At 38.4% G+C, this 23570-nt stretch overlaps 1 protein-coding gene and 1 pseudogene across 1 annotated transcript; one reads left to right on the plus strand and one right to left on the minus strand.

Annotated features, from left to right (window-relative positions):
* Positions 1-1440: 1440 nt before the first annotated feature.
* Positions 1441-1539, minus strand: LOC111748603 (U6 spliceosomal RNA; annotated as a pseudogene).
* Positions 1540-2917: 1378 nt separating this feature from the next.
* LOC100663475 (olfactory receptor 8D2-like) lies at positions 2918-5006 on the plus strand. Its single transcript, XM_003422070.3, has one exon. The coding sequence runs from the start codon at positions 4077-4079 to the stop codon at positions 5004-5006; it is 930 nt and encodes a 309-aa protein (XP_003422118.1). The 5' UTR covers positions 2918-4076.
* The last annotated feature ends 18564 nt before the right edge of the window (positions 5007-23570 follow it).

Genomic DNA, 23570 nt, shown 5'->3' on the forward strand with positions numbered 1-23570 from the left:
TTGGGGGAGCTTTGGGATAAACAAGACAAAGTAAACTCAGAAACTACGTTATAAATGTAAGACACAATAAAAATAATAACTAATAGTTGCATTGCGGTTTACAGTTTGCAAAGCTTCATAAGGATGTTTTAATCTGCACAACTGGTGTTTTTATGGATGAAGAAATAAAGACTCAGAGAGGGTAAATGACCTGTAATCACACAGGCTTTACACTAAGTAGTGGAGTTGTGCTTTTATCCCACATCTTCTGCCTATGAACATGATACCTCTCCATCTATATCATGATATAATCATAGGGGAAAGACTTGAAATTAGGAAATATTTTGTTCTGATAAAATTCATACAGGTATTTTATGACATTTGCTTTATATAATGTAACAAACACAGAAATAACTCCTTCCCACAGTATTAAAATCCCATGAAAATTTAAACTTCATTCTCTAACAAGAAGATCAAACTTTATGAATTCAGTTTTCTTGGCAAAACCACCAGCTTTATCAGAGTTCAAAGGGATAGCTCTATTCCTAATCGTGTTTGGTATTCTGACGTTCAACCAACTTTATTCTTGCCTCCTGAATGAAGTTACATCATAGAAATGAAAAAAAAAAAAAGCATTTCCCAATAAATATAGCTCTATATTGTAAAGTCTATGATAGATTATGGGAAACCTGGTGGTGTAGTGGTTAAGAGCTATAGCTGCTAACCAAAAAGGTGGGAAGTTTGAATCTACCAGGCACTCCTTGCAAACCCTATGGGGCAGTTCTTCTTTGTCCTATAGGGTTACTATCAGTTGGAAACGACTTGACAGCAACAGGTTTTTATAACAGGTTAGTTTAGGTAAATTTTATTAAATGCTATCTTTCCAATGGAAGAAAATAACAGATCATACTTGTTCCAGATAGCACTATGCTTAAAAAAATTTAGTTTGCAAGAGGAGAAATTGTCTTAGATTTGAGTATCTCCATTAAATAAAAGTAGTAAAATTATAGAGTATTAACTTTTTATTTTAATTAGGCACACATCTATATTTTTTGCCATTTAAATACTGGATGCTTCATGGGCATCTCAGTGAAGGATCCGATGGGCAGTGTTCTTATATCTTTCGTTAGCTGATGGTGTAAGCAGCCAGCTACTTTCCTTATATATCCATTTATTCTTCCCAAGGATCAGAGCTGACACTTTTCTGCCTTTTACTCTGGCTGCATTATAAAGCCTTAAAAGCACTAGCATTGTAGGTCACCAGCCACAGGAGAGCAAAATTGGGAGGTGAACAAAACAGTGCATTTTTCTCTCCACACAGAGAACCAAAAACCAAACCTGTTGCCGTCAAGATGATGCCGACTCAAAGTGACCTCTTAGGACAGACTGGAACGGCACCATAGCTTCCAAGGAGCAGCTGTGGATTCGAGCTGCTGACATTTTGGTTAGCAGCCAAACTCTTAATCACTGGAACACTTCACAAATTTGCTTGTCATCCTTGCTCAGGGCCATGATGATCTTCTCTGCATGGTTCCAATTTTAGTACACGTGCTGTTTCACTTTCATTTAGTATAATACCATTTCATTTTCAGTTAAATTTCACATATGTAAATATCTTGCAATTCTTGCTTAATTTCATCTACTGAATTACCTTGAAATTTAAAAATTGGATTTCATATTCCCCTGCATTTTTGCTTTGAAAATGCTAAAAATAAATAAATGATCTTTTGATGATTCAGGGCAATCACTTTTATGTACATGAGTTACTTTGAGTATGTGAGTGTGCTTTCACAGGTTCAAACGTTCAGAGTCTTAGGGAACTATGTTATTCGAGGATTTCTTTTTTTTTTTTCTTTTTAACTGTGTTTTTCAGCTTTTTGTAGGCCTCTTTTCTTCCTCTTTAATATCAACTTTCTTTAACAATTTTCTCATATCTTCCATCCCCTTTTAAACTTGCAGCTTTTATTCTGATCAATTTAAGGTGTCTTAAAATTATTTTTTAATTAAAAAAGATGATGTGGCTGTAAGAGAGGACCAATGTGGACTGATAAGTAAGTAACTTTTAATAAATGGACATCAAGTCATTTATATCACTTTCTTAAAGACATTCAACTTATATTCCGGTTGTTATAATACTGAAATCTTAATTTACTGCATTAATGTCTCCAGATAAGAGAAGTATAACTGCATACTTGTTGCTTTTCTCAATCTTTTGGGTGCTGTCAAAGCATAATCTTATGGGCTTTGTTTACTCTGAAAGATCACCTTATTTAGCCCCAAAGTCAGCAGGAATATCTTTACATTTACAGAGAGATAGATCTACTGTGTTTCTGACCTTCAGACAACCCTTCCCAGTGGTATGGCTTTCAGATTATTTTGGATTATAAAAAGAAAATTATAGTCAGTTTATGTGTAAGCCTATCAAAAAGCTGTGGCATCCACTAGCTGAATCTCAACCATGAATGTACCGCTTCTGCGTCTCTTTTTCCAAATGCCCTTATTTTCTTCAGGCTTTCTCCCTGATGACTTTCAAGGAGTATAGGCTTCTATATGAGTAACAAAAAATTTCAGATCTCAGTCTTATTCCTATAATTCATTGGAAAAGTTCAGAACATAGATCTGGAGGTGGCCCAATCACACAGCCATTAATAATGGGGGTACTAAGGATTGCATCCTGGAAACTCTGACCCCTTTTCTCTTTAGAAAACTAATTCCATGAATCCAGAAACACGGTTCTCTTGTCATGTGTTCTTACAGATGAAAACATTCTATCTAATTCAGTCCTTAACACAAGAAGTAAGCATCCTTAAGACATTGTGTAAGGTACACAGAAAAGAAAGTATTGCAATAAATTTTCATGACTTTTTGTTTGTGATCATGAAAAAATGATCACATGTTCAATGAAAATTAAAAGCTATGTATCATTCTATGTGTGGGATTTTTCTATGTATCATCCTATGCATGGGATTTTTCCTCCAGTTATATCATTAACATTTTGGAAAAAATAGAGTTTAAAGATTGCCGAGGTTCAAGACTCAGATATGGAGTATGTTCTCTATTAAATGTATCATAAATCAAAGAAACATTTTGTTTTATTCAACAGAACTCAATAAAAATTGTTAAAGTTAATTCCTTAGGTAATATATAATGTTTTAGCTTGAAGGATTAAATACTTTTCCCCCAATTTTTTTGTTGTACTTTAGGAAAAACTAGTTAGTGAATGAGAAGTTCTCCACTTCTGATCTAACAACTTTGAGAGAGGTCAGTAAGATTTTGGCTTGTAATAATGAGCAGAGGGGAGGGGCAGAAGGGGGAATGCTGGTTTTAGTATCACACCTGAAAGCCAACTGTACATCTTTCCTGTTTCTGGGACAGAGATGGTCTAAACTGTAGTCTAAGAATAGCCTTTAGCACTTCATTTACTGTCAACCACATCCACACTGAAAAGAATAATATTCTGGCCCACTGATGTTTTCTATCCAGAGACCAGAAATGATAGAATAAAGATCCGAATTAATTAGGGACATTTATGTAATTTTTTTAGATCCGCACAATCTCTTTATAGACTTCTTCTATGTTTCAAGTGCCCACTTTAGAAAGTGCTAATTATATTGATTCACCTAGATGAGTTGAGAAAATAAAATGGACTACTTTTGTATCATCAGATTTAGACTAGAAGTGATATTGCAACAGAGAAAGTTCCTGGTCTTCGGGAACATGGACTCAAACATGAGGGTTCTATTGGTATATGCCCAAAACAATAGGGTAAAAAATTTTCTTTTATATGGTATCAATGGAAATTAATTAGCTCTGGAAAGTTTATGCTTTCTTCCAAAGTGAAGTGGTTATTGGCTGAAGGTTAGAAACAAAAGGAAAAGACTCTGATCTAAAGAGGAGCATTCAGTAGTATTGGATGGAACCTAACCTCTGAGTTATGCTCATGGTCTTTGTGAAAGGCATAGAGGCCTGGGACAGATGAGGCTACCAAAGTTGGAACCAAATGAGACAAGGTGTGTCATTCTGCTTTGAGAATAAGAATATAACTCCAATGTTCCTTTTTTCTCTTAATTATTCCTACAGATTATATTTTTCAAGAAATGACAACTTCCAACCATTCCTCAGTGACTGAGTTTATTCTTGAAGGGTTAACAAATCTCCCACAGCTCCAACTGCCACTTTTCCTCCTGTTCCTTGGAATATATGTGGTCACAGTGGTGGGGAACCTGGGCATGATCATTTTAATTGCTATCAGTTCTCAACTTCACTCTCCAATGTATTATTTTCTCAGTCATCTGTCATTCATTGATCTCTGTTACTCCTCTATCATTACCCCTAAGACGCTGGTGCACTTTGTGTCAGAAAAGAACTTCATCTCCTTTTTGGAGTGCATGGCTCAGCTTTATTTTTTCCTTAGTTTTGCAATTGCAGAAGGCTACCTTCTGACAGCCATGGCATATGACCACTATGTTGCTATCTGTAGCCCACTGCTTTACAATACATTTATGTCCCAAAAGACCTGTTCCATAATGATGGGCATGGTGTATTCACTGGGTTTGTTTGGGGCCATAGTCCATACCACCCACATGTCAATGTTGTCCTTCTGTGGGTCTCATATTGTCAGTCATTATCCCTCTTTTTTTTTTATCCCTCTGTTGACTCTCTCTTGCTCCAGTACCCACATTAATGAGATTCTGCTATTTGTTATTGGAGGCTTTAATGCCTTAGCACCTACTCTGGCAGTTCTCATCTCTTATGCTTTCATTCTTTCCAGTATCCTTCGTATTCGCTCCACTGAGGGCCGGTCCAAAGCCTTTGGCACTTGCAGCTCCCATCTCATGGCTGTGGGAATCTTTTTTGGGTCTATGACATTCATGTATTTCAAGCCTCCTTCTAGCAATACTATGGAACAGGAGAAAGTATCCTCAGTGTTTTATACCACAGTGATTCCCATGCTGAATCCCTTGATCTACAGCCTGAGGAACAAGAATGTGAAGAGCACACTGAGGAAGGCGGTTGGGGGCAGGTAGTCATCCTCACAGTGGGGATTCTCATAGAGAGCAAGAGAAAATGAACCAGAAGAAAAGTTGCCCATGAGATCTGTGTGATTTTCTTTCTCTTCCAGAGGAATTCACAGCTGTTTATTAAATATGTATATTTACTTGAGAATTATTCAGATATTATTGGAGAAAATCAATTAATAAGAACTTCTGAGAGTCCATATAATCTTAGAAGTATTCTATGTACTAGAGAAATAGGGTTTTACAGAAATGGAAGGACAAATAAACAAAGAATGTTTGAGTATATTGTATATTAATTTTGAACATGCACAGAGAACCAGGGATTGAGTTAAGGGTTGTGTTTGAGAAGGGATGATGTTAATTGGCCTGAAATTCCTGCATGTCTTTAAACTTTTTGAGGGGAGGAGCTCTTTTCAGTCCCGAAGCCTTCTGAATATTGAAATGGAGGTGTGAAAGGCATAGCCCTTACAATGAAAAATAACTTGTAGGTGGATTTTGGTGTGTATGTGTTTCTGAGAAACTGGTGTTATTTAAATAGTAAAACACAGAAGAGATCAGAGGAGTATGAGAACAAAGGACAAAGGTTTTGCCTTTGTACATTCATTTATCTATTATTCTCTTAGTTATTTAATTAAAAATATTTTTGAATACCCAGTACATGCTTGGCAGTATTCCCCAGCCTGCTGATAAAGAGATGAAGAAAAATTACAAAACACTTGCTTTCATTGGATTCAGGTTTCAGTCACAAAAACAATATTCAAGGAAACAAATATGTAATAAAATCTCAAGTTACGTGAAGTTTTATACAGAAAATAAAGAAAGGGGATAGAGAATGACCACAGATATTGGAGGATGATAAGTAAATATAAGGGATGAGTGTTAGTTGCAGAAGTTATAGTGGTTATTGCCACAGAGTAAACCTAGATTTAACCGGGAGAAAGTTATAGAGAAGCAGAGTTTTTCTCAATTTAAAGAAGACTGTTTTAATCATCAGAAACATCTAAAAAATAACTAATCTCATGAAGTTGTGAGCTATTCAGCAATAGGGGTTTAAGTAGAGACCGAGCACCTCCCTGACTAGGATATTTCTGAGAGGTCTCAGATATTGGCTGAGGATATAATCAAATTAATCCATTTGTTCACTTCCAAAACTGAGACTTTCTGATCCATTCTGTCCCAATACCTTCCCGTTTCTTTTTCCCTTCTCTTGTCTTTCTTTCAATTCTTTTGCCTCCCTACCTTCCTTTGGTCTCTTCTTTTTTTCCTTACACTTCTCATCACATTACAAGCTCCTCTAGGTCAAGGCTAATTGCTGAAACACTTTTCACCCTCAAGACCCTTAGCTGGTCATCAATAACTGTGTTTTTTGAATAAAAGTTAGTTGAATTGAAATGTTATTAAAGTGTACATTGAATGCATTCTATAATCTTTTTTTTAAGTCACAAATAGGAGAAAATGATGCCCATGATTATACATCTTGAATTGTATATGCTTTGGTACTTTTATCATTTATTTTATTATCCTAAACAAAAGTCTAGACTCCCAAAATCATACTACAGTTACTATGATTAGCATATGTCAGTTTGCTTTACCTGAAGGACATGGGAAACACAGAAGGGGAAAACACCACTTATATTTGCTGATTTTGAAGGAAAATAACTCTGCTCACTTGTAAAGCATGACACCATGACCAATGAGCAACTTCTCTCTTAGAGAGAAGCTAGAGAGGGAAGACAGATGAACTAAAATGTGAAAAAATAGAAAGGCTGATAAGCTACCATCTCCACCCACTACTTAGTATACATTCCTATGCTTTCATTCTCCTTCATTGGGCTCAAAATTATGCTTAACCAGGGAATTGTCTTCCCTGACAGGGAAGGATGTGTCCTACTTTTCATGAAACTATTTCTTACATATCTGCAACTGCTTTTTAGATGCTCCTGCAATCAGTGAGATGGGCAGTTCACCTGGTGACCTAGGAATTTCTAAAATACAAAAGGAAGGAACATTAATTAATTCAAAGACTCTATTGTTTACAGAAAAAAAATTCACTTCATATTCTATTTTTCTTTTATGATTACATCCAGTAAAATTGTGCAACCTCCTACATGATAAACAATAATTGAATTTGTTTGTTCGGTCCAAATAATACATAAATGTTTTTATTTAAATAAAAAATTTAAATTTGGGTATGAATAGTCATTCATTGTTAATTTCAGGGCAGAAATCAAAACATAAAACTGACACTTTTTTTTCATCTTGTAGAAATTTGAGTTCAAAAGAAATTTGAGACCCTAATATTTTCTTTCCCCAGTTTCTAATCCAGTCTAACCTCATCTACCATACCAAATACCTGGTGATGGCATATCTTTAGCTGCTAGACTGCTAACTGAAAAGTTGGTCGTTCAAACCCACCCAATGGCTCTGTGGGAAAAAGGCCTGATGATGTGCTCCTATAAAGATTAGGGCCTAGGAAGCCCTGTGGGGACAGTTTTACTCTTTCACATGGGGCTGCTATGACTCAAAAATTGACTCGGTGGCACCCAACAACAATACCCTAGAGAATTTTTATCCCAACCGATGACTCACCCTCAACAGATCCCTGAATTAACATTGAAAGTGTCTAAAGCCTTTTTTCCAAGGGACTCCTAAAGATTCCAAGCCACGGGGGGTTTCCTCAAATTTTGCCTTCCACTGGCTTTTTATTTTTAACAACTGTTTGGAGGTATAGTTGAAATACAATAAAGCGTATATATTTGAACTTTCCAGTTGATTCAGTTTGACATGTGTATACATCCATGAGCCATCAGCACCTTCACAATAACATTTCTACCATCCTCGAATTTCATTGTGCCTCTTTGTAATCCATCCCTGTGTCTAGCCCCATCCTTAGGCAATGACTGATTTTTTTGTATGTGTCATTAAGGTTTAGTTTGCATTTTCCAAAATTGCACATAAATGAATTCATACAGCACGTACTCTTCATGCATGGATTTTTAAACTCAGCGTAATTATCCATGTTGTTGCTTGTACATGCTTTATTCCTGCTCCTGGGGTAGACAACTCAATGATTCCTTATTAAGTGTGATATTACTAACTGGTTTTACATAAATGTCCTTTATCAGTTTGAAGAATTTCCCTATGTGTGAAATTCCTAATGTGCTTAACCTTTTCCTCATGACCGGGTATTGAATTTTGTCAAATGCTTTTACAGAATTTATTGAATGATCGGAAACCCTGGTGGCATAGTGGTTAATGCTGCAGCTGCTAGCCAAAAGGTCAGCAGTTTGAATTCACCAAGCACTCCTTGGAAACTCTATCGGGCAATTCTGCTCTGTCCTATAGGGTCACTATGAGTCGGAATCGACTCAACGGCAGTGGGTTTGGTTTTGGTTATTGAATGATCACATCTTTTTTTCTCCTTTAATCTTTTAATATGGAGATTTATAATACACCTACTCCCCACTTATCAACTATCTTGCTACCCAATATTTAGCATTTATGACAATAGTAAAAACTGTACTATGCAACTATTTTGCACATAGACAACGTCCGTCTAGCAATACTAAACACTGGGTTATGAAGTGAGAGTAATGCTGGCTGCAATGGTTGAAGTTATGGGTCAACTTGTCTGGGCCATGATTCTCAGTGGTTTGGCAGTTGAGTATTGATGAAATTTGGCAGTTATGTAACGATGTAGTCAACTTCCATTTTGTGATCTGATGTGTTCATCCTCTATTCTTGCATAATGCCAATTCTCACAAAACACCCTAGTTTTTGAAACTAACCATTTAGTTAGTTTCAAATGAGGAATAGGTATAATTTATTTTAGAATGTTAACTTTTCATTTCTGAGAAAAATCCTGCTTGGTCAGAATGTTTTATATGTCTATATCTATCTATCTAGATACGCATTAAATCTGTTAATATTATATTATGGATTCTGTATCTATATATCCATAATGGATTTGGCCTTTAGATTATTTCGCATTTTGTACTGTTATTAGGATGTCTGCAATGCTCTTTTCATCTTGTGTGTATATACTGAAAACCATGAGTTACTACTAATACCTTTTATTCCAACTATTGGGTTTCCCCTACCTTTATCCTTTCCTTTGTAAATTTTTTTTTATCACGTGAGAAACTAAGTTCTCATTATTTGACTATGCAAAGGCACTGGACTGTGTGGATTATAACAAATTATGGATTATATTGTGAAGAACAGGAACTCCAGAACAATTAATTGTGCTCATGAGGAACCTGTACATAGACCAAAATCAGTTGTTGGAAGAGAACAAGGGGGTACTGCATGGTTTAAAAGCAAGAAAGCTGTGGATCAGGCTTGTATCATTTCAACAGACTTATTTCATTTGTATGCTGAGCAAATAATATCAGAAGCTGATATATATGCAGCAGAATGGGGTTTCAGGATTGGAGGAAGACTCATTAACAACCTGCGATAAGTAGATGACACAACCTTGCTTGCTGAAAGCAAAGAGGACTTGAAGTATTTACCGAGGAATATCAGAGACTACAGCCTTCAGTATGGATTACACCTCAACATAAAGAAAACAAAACCCCTCACAACTAGACCAATAAGCAACATCGTGGTAAATGTAGGAAAGATTGAAGTTGTCAAGGGGTTTCATTTTACTTGAATCCACAATCCACAGCCATCGAAGCAGCAGTCAAGAAGCCAAAGGACTCATTGCATTGGGAAAATCTGCTGTGAAAGACCTCTTTAAAGTTTTTAAAAAGCAAAGATGTCACTTGGAGGACTAAGGTGCGCCTAACACAAGCCGTGATGTTTTCAATCATCTCATATGGATGCGAAAGCTGGACAATGAATAAGGAAGACCAAAGAATAATTGATGCCTTTGAATTACGGTGTTGGTGAAGAATATTGACTATGCCATGAACTGAAAGAAGAATAAATAAATATGTCTTGGAGAAGTACAGACAGAATACTCCATAGAGGCAAGAAATGCAAGACTTCGTCTAACACACTTTGAGCATGTCATCAGGAGGAACCAATCCCTAGAGAGAGACATCATGCTTGAAAAAAGTAGAGGGTCAGTGAAAAAGCGGAAGACCCTCAAGGAGATGAACTGACACAGCGGCTGCAACAATGGGCTCAAACATAGCAATGACTGTGAGGATGGCACAGGACCAGGCAGTGTTTTGCTCTGTTTTACATATTGTCGCAATGAGTTGGAACTAACTGGGCAGCACCTAACAACACCAACAATCCTTTGAGAAACAAATTTGCTAATTAGTGTACAATGTTTGTGCACAGTTATTTTTGTCTACACTTTGTTTCACGCATCCGTCAGTGTGGTTATGTCATGTCATTGTAATACAGTTCAGTCATTTGTTACCTGTATGTAGGTCATTTTGAGTTATTCCCATATATTGGTTGATTTTATTTATGTATTTATTGAGTATGTGAAATGTTACTGTGGTCCTGGTATATTTTCAGAAAAGCGTCATTTCTCCTTACTCCTACTACCCCATCTCTCTATTCTCCTCACCTCATCGCATTCCCTTTTGAATTCATTTAGAACTCATCTGGTTCCAACTCATGGCAACCCCGTGTATAACAGAAGGAACTGTTGCCCAGTCCTGCGTCATCTTCGTGATCATTGTTATGTTTGTTTGAGTCCATTGCTGTGACTCTTGTGTCAATCCATCTCATTGAGGGTTTCCTTTGCCTTCACTGGCATTCGCTTTGCCAAATATGTTGTCTTTCTCCAGTAATCAGTACCTCCTGATGATGCATCCAAAGTAAGCAAGTCAAAATCTCAGATGATATTCTGTGATCCATAGTCTTTTCGTTGGTTACTTTTTGGAAGACCTTTTTTCCTAATCTGTCTTAGTCTGGAAGCTTGACTGAAACCTGCCCATTGTGTGTTACCTTGCTGCTATTTCAAATACTGGTTTCATAGTTTCCATAATCACAGCAGCAACCAAGCCACCACAGTTGGACAAACTGACAGACTGATAGTGGCTATTTTTATTACTAGTGGGAGATTTGGGCCTGAAACAGTATGGAGTAAATCTAGTTCTGATTTTATTGGACTAATATTCTATTTATGTGTAAACTTTACTAGAAGTTCTTGGATGCTTTACAAATCAACTTAATTAAAGAAGCGAGTTCACTAGGTAAAACCTGGTATTTGTAGCAGGCCCAGCACAAGAATAATGAAATGGCCCTTAAACACTACCATGCCCTTTGACAATAGCCCTGCATCAGGAGAACATAACCTTCAATTGTCAACACAATGACAAGTGTTTTGGTCAGGTGTTGCAAAGTGAAAGTCATCATTTGCACATTATTATTTATAGAAATCAGTCAGTAAGGAATAACAACAGATTCCCTAAGAGGAACTGCTTACCCTTTCCCAAATTACCTGTGTCCATTCTTATGTCCCTGGGCAGGTGCACCCTGGTTCAGGTCAGATGCTGTGATCACATCACATTGCTCAGGAGTGCCTGCATAGCTTCTGAGGCACCTGCTCTGCCTCTAGGTCTCAGTGGCCTCTGCTGCAGGCTCCTGTCACACTATCCGGGCCTGTGGGGCTCTCTTTCGGCCACAATATCTAGATGCCCCTGTCACCTATGTGGTGGGGCGAGACAAGCAGCTCCTACATGGGGCACACTCAGGCCTCTTGCCCTTCACAAGCAAAGATTTCAGCTCTTTTAGCTCCACCAGCAAGCTTCTTGCCTGAAGGCACTCAGCTCTCTTTCCATAGGCCAGCAGGCCCACTGTCACTGTGTCTTGTGGTCTTGCACCATGTTCAGTGTTACAGCACTCTCTTCTGGGTCTAAAATGTTCTCAGCACAGGGACCCTGTCTTTAACGGACAGGCTCTACTCCAGAGTCTTCTTTTTTTTTTTTTTAATGTTGTTATTATTATCTTTTTTATTGTGCTTTAGGTGAAAGTTTACAGCTCAAGTTAACATCTCATACAAAAATTTATATATATATATGTACAGTTTTTTTACATTAGTTGCAATACCTACAATGTGACAGTACACTTCCCCTTTCCACCCTGGGTTCCCTGAGTCCATTGAACCAGTTCCCTTCCTGCCTTTTCATCCTGTATCCTGACAAGTCCAGTCTCTTCTTGATGGCAGTGTGGTCCCTATAACCCATGTGTGATTGACCCTTATATAAGCAAATTCTTTGTCAATTTCAAGGCATGGTCCTTCTACTAGAACCACAAACTGACCAATCCCCTTGGTAGACCACAGTTCACTCAATTTGCATAGCCCCAGACAATCACTTTGTGGGAGTTACAAGACCATGGCTAGAAAGACTGTACAAAAGCAAATCATTGCACCACAGTTTCGTCACAGCTATTGAGGCTAAGAGTTCAAGTCAGAGTTTTGGCCATGTTGATTCCTTCTATGAGGCTCTTTCCTAGCTCTGGTGTCTGCTGTTAGCCCTTAGTATTCCTTTGCTTGTAGATGATTCTCATATGTCATCTGTCTTCCCTTATGTGTGTGTGTGTCTGTAGCTATTCTGGTTAATTTATAACTCAGAAATGATTAGGTTTAAGATCCATCTTATGGTGGTATGATCACAATTGACTGATTGAACATTATATCAGATTGCATTATATAACAGGATTGCATTATATTACATTAAGTGTTATACAAATATATTAAATTTGATTACATTTGGAAGATAATCTGCTCTAAGACAGAGCAGCTAGACTAGTGTTTGGTCAAACCACTAAGAACCATAGGCTAGCCAAGTCGACACATAAAATTAACCATCACAGTGAAAAAAGAGTTCATGGAAAACTTATTTCAGGTCCCAAGAGATTTTTGATCTGTTAAAGCCTTTGAGTTTTTGGACAGCAAAGGAAAACAGGACATACCAAAAGTAACTCTGCAGTTTCCAGGGCTTAGATTTACTGGGACAGTAAAATTTCAGAGACGGACTACCATTATATTGCCAAATTTTTAGTCTGACAAGTAAAGGCATTCAAATACACCAAGCAAGTAAATATGAAGCAAATAAATGGTGTAACTATCATCTACTGTCAATGCAATATCATAAAATGAGATGGTATTTTGAAGCAGAAAAACAAAATGAAGGAGAAAAAAATGACTACCTTGAAACAAGGAGTCTTTAAATTGAATAAATTTAGCTTTAGGAAAAAATTACCTTGGCCTTATTTTCCCCCTTTTTTCTATTGACTGATGAAGTTTTAGTCAAGAACCAAAAACTGCCTGCAGATTGGCTTTTGAGAATCATTAATTTCTCTGAATTTTATAGCCCTCATTGGTAATAGGAAACCCTGGTGGTGTAGTGGTTGAGTGCTACGGCTGCTAACCAAAGTGTCGGCAGTTCAAATCTGCCTGGCACTCCTTGGAAACTCTATGGGGCATTTCTACTCTGTTCTGTAGGGTAGTTATGAGTCGGAATCGACTTGACAGCACTGGGTTTGGTTTTGGTTTTGGTTCATTGGTAATATGAAAATACAAAACAACAAATTTCTTTCACCACCTTCACTACTTTTGAGACAGATAGCAATCCGGGGACCCAGAGCATGAGATGATCATTTTTGCTAAGGATTATTAAATGCTTAAGCACTCCAGTAAGTCTCTGGGATCAGTAAGTCTTGTGGGACCCATTGTAGTTGTGTGTGTGTATTTCTAATGAGGCCCCTAACCTCGCTAACCCTCTAATTAAAGTTCCACGTAACATCAACCTCTTATTTTTAAGACTGAGGAAGCTACATATCAAGGTCCAAGGAGTTTGTAACATCAAATGAATTTTGTTGTTTTAGCCTACCGAATAATTCAACCCTTGACATGGAGACACATGTATCAGACAGTAAGAGAGACTTTGTCCTTCAATGACTATAACAGAGATCTGTGGCAGGAGCAAAGAATGCAACTACTAAGAACTTCAATTTCTGTGCAGGAACAGGGTAAGTTTCTGGGTTACTTTACGGAAATTATATCTTATTCAATAGAATAACAGAATGGATATTAGCAACAATGCTAATCACATGAAGCTTTTTGGCTTTACCCAGGAGCATTTGCTCCTGCTGCTTTCCTGTTTGGTTATGTCCTCTCCTCTTCTCTTCTGTTAACTTTGCCTTGTGTCTTATTCACAACTGGGGTCATGCTGTATACCTTGCTAAAGATCGCCAGTCTAAGTTCATCTTCTCTGGTGCAGAGACACTGCGGTTTCTGTAAGTCTCTTAAATTGCCATTTCCCCAAAAGTGCTTCTGATTTATGTATTTACTGGTGTTCAGTGACTTCTTATACATCGGCCTGAGCACACAGGTGTCTAAGAGATAAAGCTGCAGTAAAGGATATAAACCCAGAAAAGAGTATTCATTTTTGGACAGAGTATTGAACATAAATTTCTGTTTTTTTTTTTTTTTTCTGTCTTGCACAACCGGATTCAAGTACAGAGAAAGAATGTTCTCTGGCCACCTTGAGATAAACCAAGAGTCCACTCAGGTTGTATAGCTCTGTTTTCTTTTATTTTGGCCTCAGAAGCACTTGCCAAAGGATCTTCCAGCTCAAATGGGACAAAGGGCCTTCAATACACCACTTCTTCCAAAACCAGGCTTATTACTTACAACCCTTTTCAAGATTTTCATATCTGGAGGCTTACATGTTTAAAAAGTTAGCCATCACCAAATTCTACCCGTCATATCTTCTAAGCTTAAAATCTTTTCATCATGCATAAAAAGAAAATGAAGCTAGGATGAAGGAGAAACATTTTCATTTAGAGAGGCCTTCTTAATCAAAACTAAAAATCTAGACACTATAAGCAAAAAACAAAAACAAACTAACAAAACAACTAAACATACTCAACATTTAAAAATTTAAAAAATCTGAATGGCAGTGATATCTTAAGTAAAATCAACCTGTAAACAATAAATTTAAGAATGCGATGCAGAGAGACAGAAAATTAATTTCTATAATAAACAAGGAATATCTATAAGTGGACAAGAAAGTAATAAACACCCCGATAGAAAAATGGTCAAAAGCCATGGATGAACAATAATATCTAAAAAACCATATGAAAATATGTTTAAATTCTCCAGAAGAGTAAAAAAAAATAATGAAATAAAAAAACTAGGTAAAGTAACAGTCATCTATTATTAACTCTTTTTTTAGTCTTCTTTTCTAATAGAAGCAACCCTTTCATCCTCATTTAGCAAGAGTAATTGTGTTTTACCTGAGGAACTTGTAATGGTCTCCCATGAGTTATCTCCTTGCAAGACACTGTTGGTTCTCTTCAGGTTCCACTCCCACCACAGTTTTTTTTTTTTGCTTCTAGACCTAAAACTAGATTCAAGTCCAAGCATGCCCCAAAATGTGATGTACAAATGTGACCTATATCAAGGTGCACTACATTCCAAAACAGCTGTATGATTTTTGTAATTTAGTGGTAAAGAAATTCTGGAGATATATGTGAGAATGGACATTAAGGGTGCGGTATAATGGTGAAGTAACTTAAAGTTGAATCAGGACAATTTTATTGAGATGGGCCTTTAAGCAGAGATTCTGGACTTAATGTCTCACTTCAAGGGATTAGAAAAAGGCTCTAAGAGTTTGTTTGGTTGATTGATTGGCTGAAATATGGACCAAATGGCCTACACTAAAAGAAGTTGAAGCTCCAGAACAGCCTTGTTTTATTTTAGAAGAAACAATTTAAATGCTTAAGAATATCGGAAAGTTAGAGTGGATTTACCGTATAAGACCTGCTTTACCAGGAGCTGTAAAAAATAATGTTTGAAGGGTAGTCCCAGCATCCTTGAAGACCTCTGTGGTCACTCTTCCCTGTAGGTCAGATATTACAGTGGGAACTGTTGCCACTGAATTAGAAATTTAAATGTAGTGGAAATAATCGAATTTCAAGGGACAGGGACCAAGCGTCAGCACATAGTCACCATAATGAACAGCAGAGTCAAAGCAGTAATCAGAATAATGTGACTCCCAGAGACATGTAGTGTTGGATAGTTGATCGTGATGTCCTTAGAAATGATAAAGTCTACTAAATCCTTACTTAACCTGTATAAATAGAAGAGTTCTAGGTCAGGTGAACATAAGTCTAATTTGAATCACTAAAATGGAAAGTCATGATCCCTCAATCAATTCCCATTTTAGGGCCAACAACCCCTTAAATGAATGGAAGACTGGATCTCTTTGAGGTGGGACCCTACTACATTGCCAAAAATATATACCATAATTTTTCTCCCAACCCTCTAAAAGAGACCTACTGCCTTGTATTAGGGTGACTGTATATTGAGGAAAGTGAAACAGTTAGACTTTTTAGGAATTATTGGACACTGTGTCAGAACTGGCAACAATTCTGAGACACCCAAAACATCACTGTGGTCCATCAGTCAGAGGAGAGGCTTGTAATGGTCAAGTGATCAATGGAGTTTTAGCTCAAGTCCGTTTTATGGTGGCTTTAGCGGTTCCCTGAACCCATTCTGTGGCTGTTTTTCTGATTCCAAAATGCTAAATTGGAGTATGCATGCTCAGCAACTGAAATAATTCCAGTGCTGGTTCCCTGACCTGGAGAGTGAGAATTATTATGGTAGGAAAGACCAGATGGACTCTACTAGAACTGCTTCTACCTAGGAATACAGTATACCGAAAAAAAATACCACATTCCTGGCAGGATTGCAGAGATTAGTGCCACTGTAAGGGATTGAAGGACACGGGGGTGCTCATTACCAACACATCTTTGTTCAATTCATGTATTTGACCTGTTCTGAAAACAGGTGGGTCTTGGAGGATGACAGAAAGATATATGCCAGAAAAGACTCCAAGCAAGACCTATCAAACCAAAACCCGTTGGTATCAAGTTGATCTGACTCATAGCAACACATCAAGGGAGCCTCAAATTAGCCAAGAATTTATTTATTTATAATAAAGTTTATTTTTTAAAATTTTAGATTTTCAGAAAAACTGCACAGATAATAGAGTTCCATATTTCTTATCATAACCAGTTTCCCCTATGAAATTAACATCTTACATTACAGTAATTCATTTGTTACAATTGTTTTCGTTGGTTGCCTTCCAATCGGCACTGATTCTGGGGACCTTATATATGACAGAAGGAAACTTTTCCCAGTCCTGTGCCATCATCATGATGGTTGCTATGTTTGAGTCCATTGTTAGGCTATTGTGTCAATTCATCATTATGTCAGTCCTTTTCACTGACTCTGCCAACCATCATGTCCTTTTTTAGTTACTGGGTCTTTCCTGATGATGTGAACAAAGCAAGCAAGTAGAAGGCTCACCATTCTCTCTTCTAAGGTACGTTCTGGTTGTATTTCTTCTAAGATGGGTTTGTTCATTCTTCTGGCAGTCCATGGTGTATTCAAGCCCACCATGGTAGGAAGCCCACTCCTTGCGCTACTCAAATTCTTTCAGGACCACAAGTCCACTTTGTCCTGTCACCTATTAGTTGAGTTGGTGGCTGGCTGTATTTTAATTTTTCAACTTCCAGTTAGAATGTTGTATTTTACCTCATAAAAATGCCTCTGTAACTCTCCCATTTTGTGAGATCTCTTTGTGCGATCAGACGTGTCCTTGATTTGAACTGCTCGAGACTTCAATAAATATCTTTGCTTTGATTTTTAACACAGTGCACACACATTCTTATTTATTGACAGGCTCAAGATTGTCAAGTGCACCCACTCAATCCCCCAGATTGTGGAGTCCTCTCTTTCCTTCTGGGGCCTGAATGAGGCATAAGAGCTACACAGTGACTATGAATTTACTGTCTTTGAGTTGACTACCCTAACCATCGATCTTGAGTCTGGTTTTTAGCGTGGTCTGCTCTGTGGCTGCAGAAGTTGACAGTCTCTTTAACTGTCTGTATGGAGGCCTCTGGCTTTTGCAGCATACCCTTCGTTGATGGTTGGTGACAGAGCTTGCCATTGTCTTCAGTACAGGCTTTCTTCATGTGGCTGAGACAGCCCCAAACAGCTCTGTTCCCATGAAAATAATATGATTTCCCCTGTTGAGTTCACAGACACTTGAGTTCAATCTTTGGACCCCCCTCAGGGATGTGTCTTGAATCTAAGTATGTCATGCTAAGAATATGTGCCCCAGTAAGTCATGCTGGGGAGCAAGAGAGGCAGAGCTTTGTAGAGGGCTCTCTCTGATACCTTCCTTGAGACATCAGACTCTTAAAAAAAACATTCAGGGAAATAAATGGTAGTTAACCTTTTTTTTTTTATAACTTGGGTGGGGCCTCTCCAACCCTTCTGAGAACAAGAATCCCATCATAGCCTGTTGAGTTTGTGCCCTGTACATTTACCGTATGTTGAGCTATTGATGATTCCAAAGAGAACCACAGGCAACCTGCACAACCTGCATTACACTTGCTCCACCATCAATTGCTGTCCACTGTGACCTTCAGAGATGGGCAGTGCTGCTCACGGGCAGCACCTGGCACTGGATGTCATGGTCCACCTGTATGCCACCAGCACCAAAGGGATGGCCCAGAGCCTTGCTGTCCATTCTGTCAGGGAGCACAGAGCCATTGCCATTGCTGATGTGCAGGTTGGTGTGCATGACCTAGTACATGATGCCCACTGAGTCCCCATGTCTCCACCTCCAGCTGCAGGGGAGCTGTGTCCCCCTCGGTCACCTGTTGAAGATCTGCAATGGCAGTTCGATGTGTGGCGATACCCCTGTTGGGACTGGCATCATCCTGCCTGTGGTGACATGCCCAACAGCACTGCCTGGTACCCTCGTCGTAGCCACGACAGGGTTCGGCTTACATTATTATTTTTTTTAACCTTGATTTTATTTTTTATTCATTCTTTAAAATGTGGGAGGAAAGAGTCAAAACTATATTGTATGCAATTCAGCCTGGTAATAGACCAGCACCTAGGTTCTGCTATGTTTTTTTATTTTGTTTTTTAACTGATATCCTACCTTGAGGCCATGCCACCCTAGTCAAGTACTTTCAGTCTTTCCCATCTGGGTTTCAGTTTTCCCTGTCTGTAAAATGAGGATAACGACACTTACATTGATGGTTGGTGTAAAGATTTAACTACGTCTGTGAAGCACCTACATTACAGCGTGTAGCTAGTAACCTCACAGTTCCCTTCTCCTCCCTCATCTTCTGATGCTGAGATTATTGATGTACTTTGAGCCATTCCAGGACAGAGTCAGGATGGGCTGGGGCCTATAAGTGGAGTTCATTAGTGTATATATAGCTGGAGAAGCTGGGGAAGTTCAGAGTAGGGGGCTCAAGGCAGAGACCGATAGTCAATTTTTGAATGAGCTAAAATTTGATTAGAAGTGTATGGCATACTTTTGGTCCTTTTACAAAAACTATTGTAACGTCTGACTTTATGACTACAGACTTCAATTTTAAGTATATGTATGTGTATATACATATGTGTGTGTGTATTTTTTTATATATAAATATATATGTGTGTGTGTATATTTGGGATTTTAAAGACAAATCCAGTCACTTAGGGTCCAGGAATGAGAATGAAGCAGTTAGTGGTGCATCATGACACTTTATTCTACCTCTCAGGCACCTGGCATTTTACACACATTCTGCTATTTAAAAAAAAAATCACTGAGAGATGACCTTTTTTAAATTACTTTTAGGGGGCTTTATTTGGCTTTTCAAGTGGTAAATTTGAAACCTATGTGTCCCCAGTGAAAGAGCTAGGAAGTCAAATAATGCTTATGAGACTAAGAAATGTGGGCCGGCACTGCTATTTTTTGGATGGGGAAGGAAGAATGGGAGAGAAATGTCCTGGAAAACTTTAGGAATGATCTTTGTTTTTGTGATAAATCTGATACTGCTAGAGGCTCGTAGTTGTGTTGGTTACGAGTGGGGTCTGGAGCCAAATAGATGTAAGATTCCCCACTTACTAGCAGTGTGAATCTAAGCAAAGTTAGGCTGTAAGTCTTAAGTCAGACTCTAGGCTTCATGCTGGCTCCGTAAGCCTCAGCTTTTTATTTTTAGAAGAGGACTGATGATTGTAACTACCGTGCAGGGTTGTTCTGAAGATTAAATGAGATAATGCAGGTGAAGCACAGCACCTGGTGTTCAAAAATTGGCAGTTATTTTCATTATCATTATTATTATCATTCCCAAACAGTTTACAAACTTTTGCTTTCCCGAGATTTTTTTTTAGCCTAGTTGCTGTTAGCATTTTTTTTCTTGATTTTTACTGTGCTTTTTTTTAAGTGAAAGTTTACAAATCAAGTCAGTGTCTCATACAAAAATTTATATACACCTTGCTCTACATTCCTAGTTGCACTCCCCCAATGAGACAGCACACTACTTCTCTCCACCCTGTATTCCCATGTACACTCAGCCAGCTTCTAACCTCCTCTGCCTTCTTATCTCCCCTCTAGATGGGAGCTTCCCACATAGCCTCATGTCTACTTAAGCCAAGAAGCTCACTCCTCCCCAGTGTCATTTTCTAGCTTATAGTCCAGTCCAATCCCTGTCTGAAGAGTTGGCTTTGGGAATGGTTTTAGTCTTGGGCTAACAGAAGGTGTGGACGTCCTTCTAGTCTCAGTCAGACCATTAAGTCTCGTCTTTTTATGAGAATTTGAGGTCTGCATCCCAGTACTCTCCTACTCTGTCAGGGACTCTGTATTTTGTTCCCAGTCAGGGCAGTCATCAGTTGTAGTCAGGCACTATCTAGTTCTTCTGGTCTCACGTTGATGTAGTCTCTGATTTATGTGGCCCTTTCTGTCTCTTGGGTCCATAATTACCATGTCTTTGGTGCTCTTCATTCTTCTTTGCTCCAGGTGGGTTGAGACCAATTGATGCATCTTAGATGGTCACCTGCTAGCATTTAAGACCCGAGAGACCACCCACTGAAGTGGGATGAAGAATGTTTTCTTAATAGATTTTATTATGACAATTGACCTAGATGTCCTCTGAAACCATTACATTATTATTTTTTTTAATAATTTTTATTGAGCTTTAAGTGAACGTTTACAAATCAAGTCGGTCTGTCACATACAAGCCTATAATACATCTTACTCCATACTCCCACTTACTCTCCCCCTAATGAGTCAGCCCTTCCAGTCTCTCCATTGGTGACAATTTTGCCAGTTTCTAACATTATCTACCCTCCCATCTCCCCTCCAGACAGGAGATGCCAACACAGTCTCAAGTGTCCACATGATACAAATAGCTCACTCTTCATCAGCATCTCTCTCCTACCCATTGTCCAGTCCCTTCCATGTCTGATGAGTTATCTTTGGGAACGGTTCCTGTCCTGGGCCAACAGAAGGTTTGGGGACCATGACCACTGGGATTCTTCTAGTCTCAGTGAGACCATTAAGTCTGGTCTTTTTATGAGAATTTGGGGTCTGCATCCCACTGATCTCCTGCTCCCTCAGGGGTTCTCTGTTGTGCTCCCTGTCAGGGCAGTCATCGGTTGTGGTGGGGCACCATCTAGTTCTTCTGGTCTCAGGATGATGTAAGCCTCTAGTTCATGTGGCCCTTTCTGTCTCTTGGGCTCATACTTACCGTGTAACCTTGGTGTTCTTCATTCTGCTTTGATCCAGGTGGGTTGAGACCAATTGATGCATCTTAGATGGCCGCTTGTTAGCATTTAAGACCCCAGACGCCACATTTCAAAGTGTGATGCAGAATGTTTTCATAATAGAATTATTTTGCCAGTTGACTTAGAAGTCCCCTTAAGCCATAGTCCCCAAACCCCTGCCCTTGCTCCGCTGACCTTCGAAGCATTCAGTTTATCCCAGAAACTTCTTTGCTTTTGGTTCAGTCCAGTTGAGCTGACCTTCCGTGTATTGAGTATTGTCCTTCCCTTCACCTAAAGTAGTTCTTAACTACTAACTAATCAGTAAATAACACTCTCCCACCCTCCCTCCCTCCCCCACCTCCCGTAACCACAAAAGAATGTGTTCTTCTCAGTTTATACTATTTCTCAAGATCTTATAATAGTGGTCTTATACAATATTTGTCCTTTTGCCTCTGACTCATTTCGCTCAGCATAATGCCTTCCAAATTCCTCCATGCTCTGAAATGTTTCACAGATTCGTCACTGTTCTTTATCGATGCATAGTATTCCATTGTGTGAATATACCACAGTTTATTTAACCATTCTTCCGTTGATGGACATCTTGGTTGCTTCCAGCTTTTTGCTATTGTAAACAGGCTGCAGTAAACATGGGTGTGCATATATCTGTTCGTGTGAAGGCTCTTATTTCTCTAGGGTATATTCCGAGGAGTGGGATTTCTGGGTTGTATGGTAGTTCTATTTCTAACTGTTTAAGATATTGCCAGATAGATTTCCAAAGTGGTTGTACCATTTGACATTCCCACCAACAGTCTATAAGAGTTTCAATCTCTCCACAGCCTCTCCAACATTTATTATTTTGTGTTTTTTGGATTAATGCCAGCCTTGTTGGAGTGAGATGGAATCTCATCGTAGTTTTAATTTTCATTTCTCTAATGGCTAATGATCGAGAGCATTTTCTCATGTATCTGTTAGCTGCCTGAATATCTTCTTTAGTGAAGTGTGTGTTCATATCCTTTGCCCACTTCTTGATTGGGTTGTTTGTCTTTTTGTGGTTGAGTTTTAACAGAATCATATAGATTTTAGAGATCAGGCAGTGGTCGGAGATGTCATAGCTGAAAATTCTTTCCCAGTCTGTAGGTGGTCTTTTTACTCTTTTGGTGAAGTCTTTAGATGAGCATAGGTGTTTGATTTTTAGGAGCTCCCAGTTGGTGGTTTCTCTTCGTCATTTTTGGTAATGTTTTGTATTCTGTTTAAGCCTGGTATTAGGGCTCCTAACATTGCCCCTATTTTTTCTTCCATGATCTTTATAATTTTAGTCTTTATGTTTAGGTCTTTGATCCACTTGGAGTTAGTTTTTGTGCATGGTGTGAGGTATGGGTCCTGTTTCTTTTTTTTGCAAATGGATATCCAGTTATGCCAGCACCATTTGTTAAAAAGATTGTATTTTCCCCAATTAACTGACACTGGGCCTTTGTCAAATATCAGCTGCTCATATATGGATGGATTTATATGTCAGTTCTCAATTCCGTTCCATTGGTCTATGTGCCTGTTGTTGTACCAGTACCAGGCTGTTTTGACTACTGTGGCTGTATAATAGGTTTTAACATCAGGTAGAGTGAGACCTCCCACTTTCTTCTTCTTTTTCAGTAATGCTTTGCTTATCCGGCTTTTGGTAGAATAGACATTTTTACTACGTTAAATCTTCCTATCCATGAGCAAGGTATGTTTTTCCACTTAAGTAGGTCCTTTTTAGTTTCTTGCACTGGTACTTTGTAGTTTTCTTTATATAGGTCTTTTACATCTTTGGTAAGATTTATTCCTAAGTATTTTATCTTCTTGGGGGCTACTGTGAATGGTATTGATTTGGTGATTTCCTCTTCGATGTTCTTTTTGTTGATGTAGAGGAATCCAAGTGATTTTTGTATGTTTATCTTATAACCTGAGACTCTGCCAAACTCTTCTGTTATTTTCAGAAGTTTTCTGGAGGATTCCTTAGGGTTTTCTGTGTATAAGATCATGTCATCTGCAAATAGAGACCATTT

This window comes from Loxodonta africana, chromosome 15 (genome assembly GCF_030014295.1).
Source record: "Loxodonta africana isolate mLoxAfr1 chromosome 15, mLoxAfr1.hap2, whole genome shotgun sequence".
Lineage (NCBI taxonomy): Eukaryota > Metazoa > Chordata > Mammalia > Proboscidea > Elephantidae > Loxodonta > Loxodonta africana.

Excerpts from the sequence above, each read along its gene's own strand:
- LOC100663475 (XM_003422070.3), top strand. The coding sequence starts at position 4,077 with ATGACAACTTCCAACCATTCCTCAGTGACTGAGTTTATTCTTGAAGGG.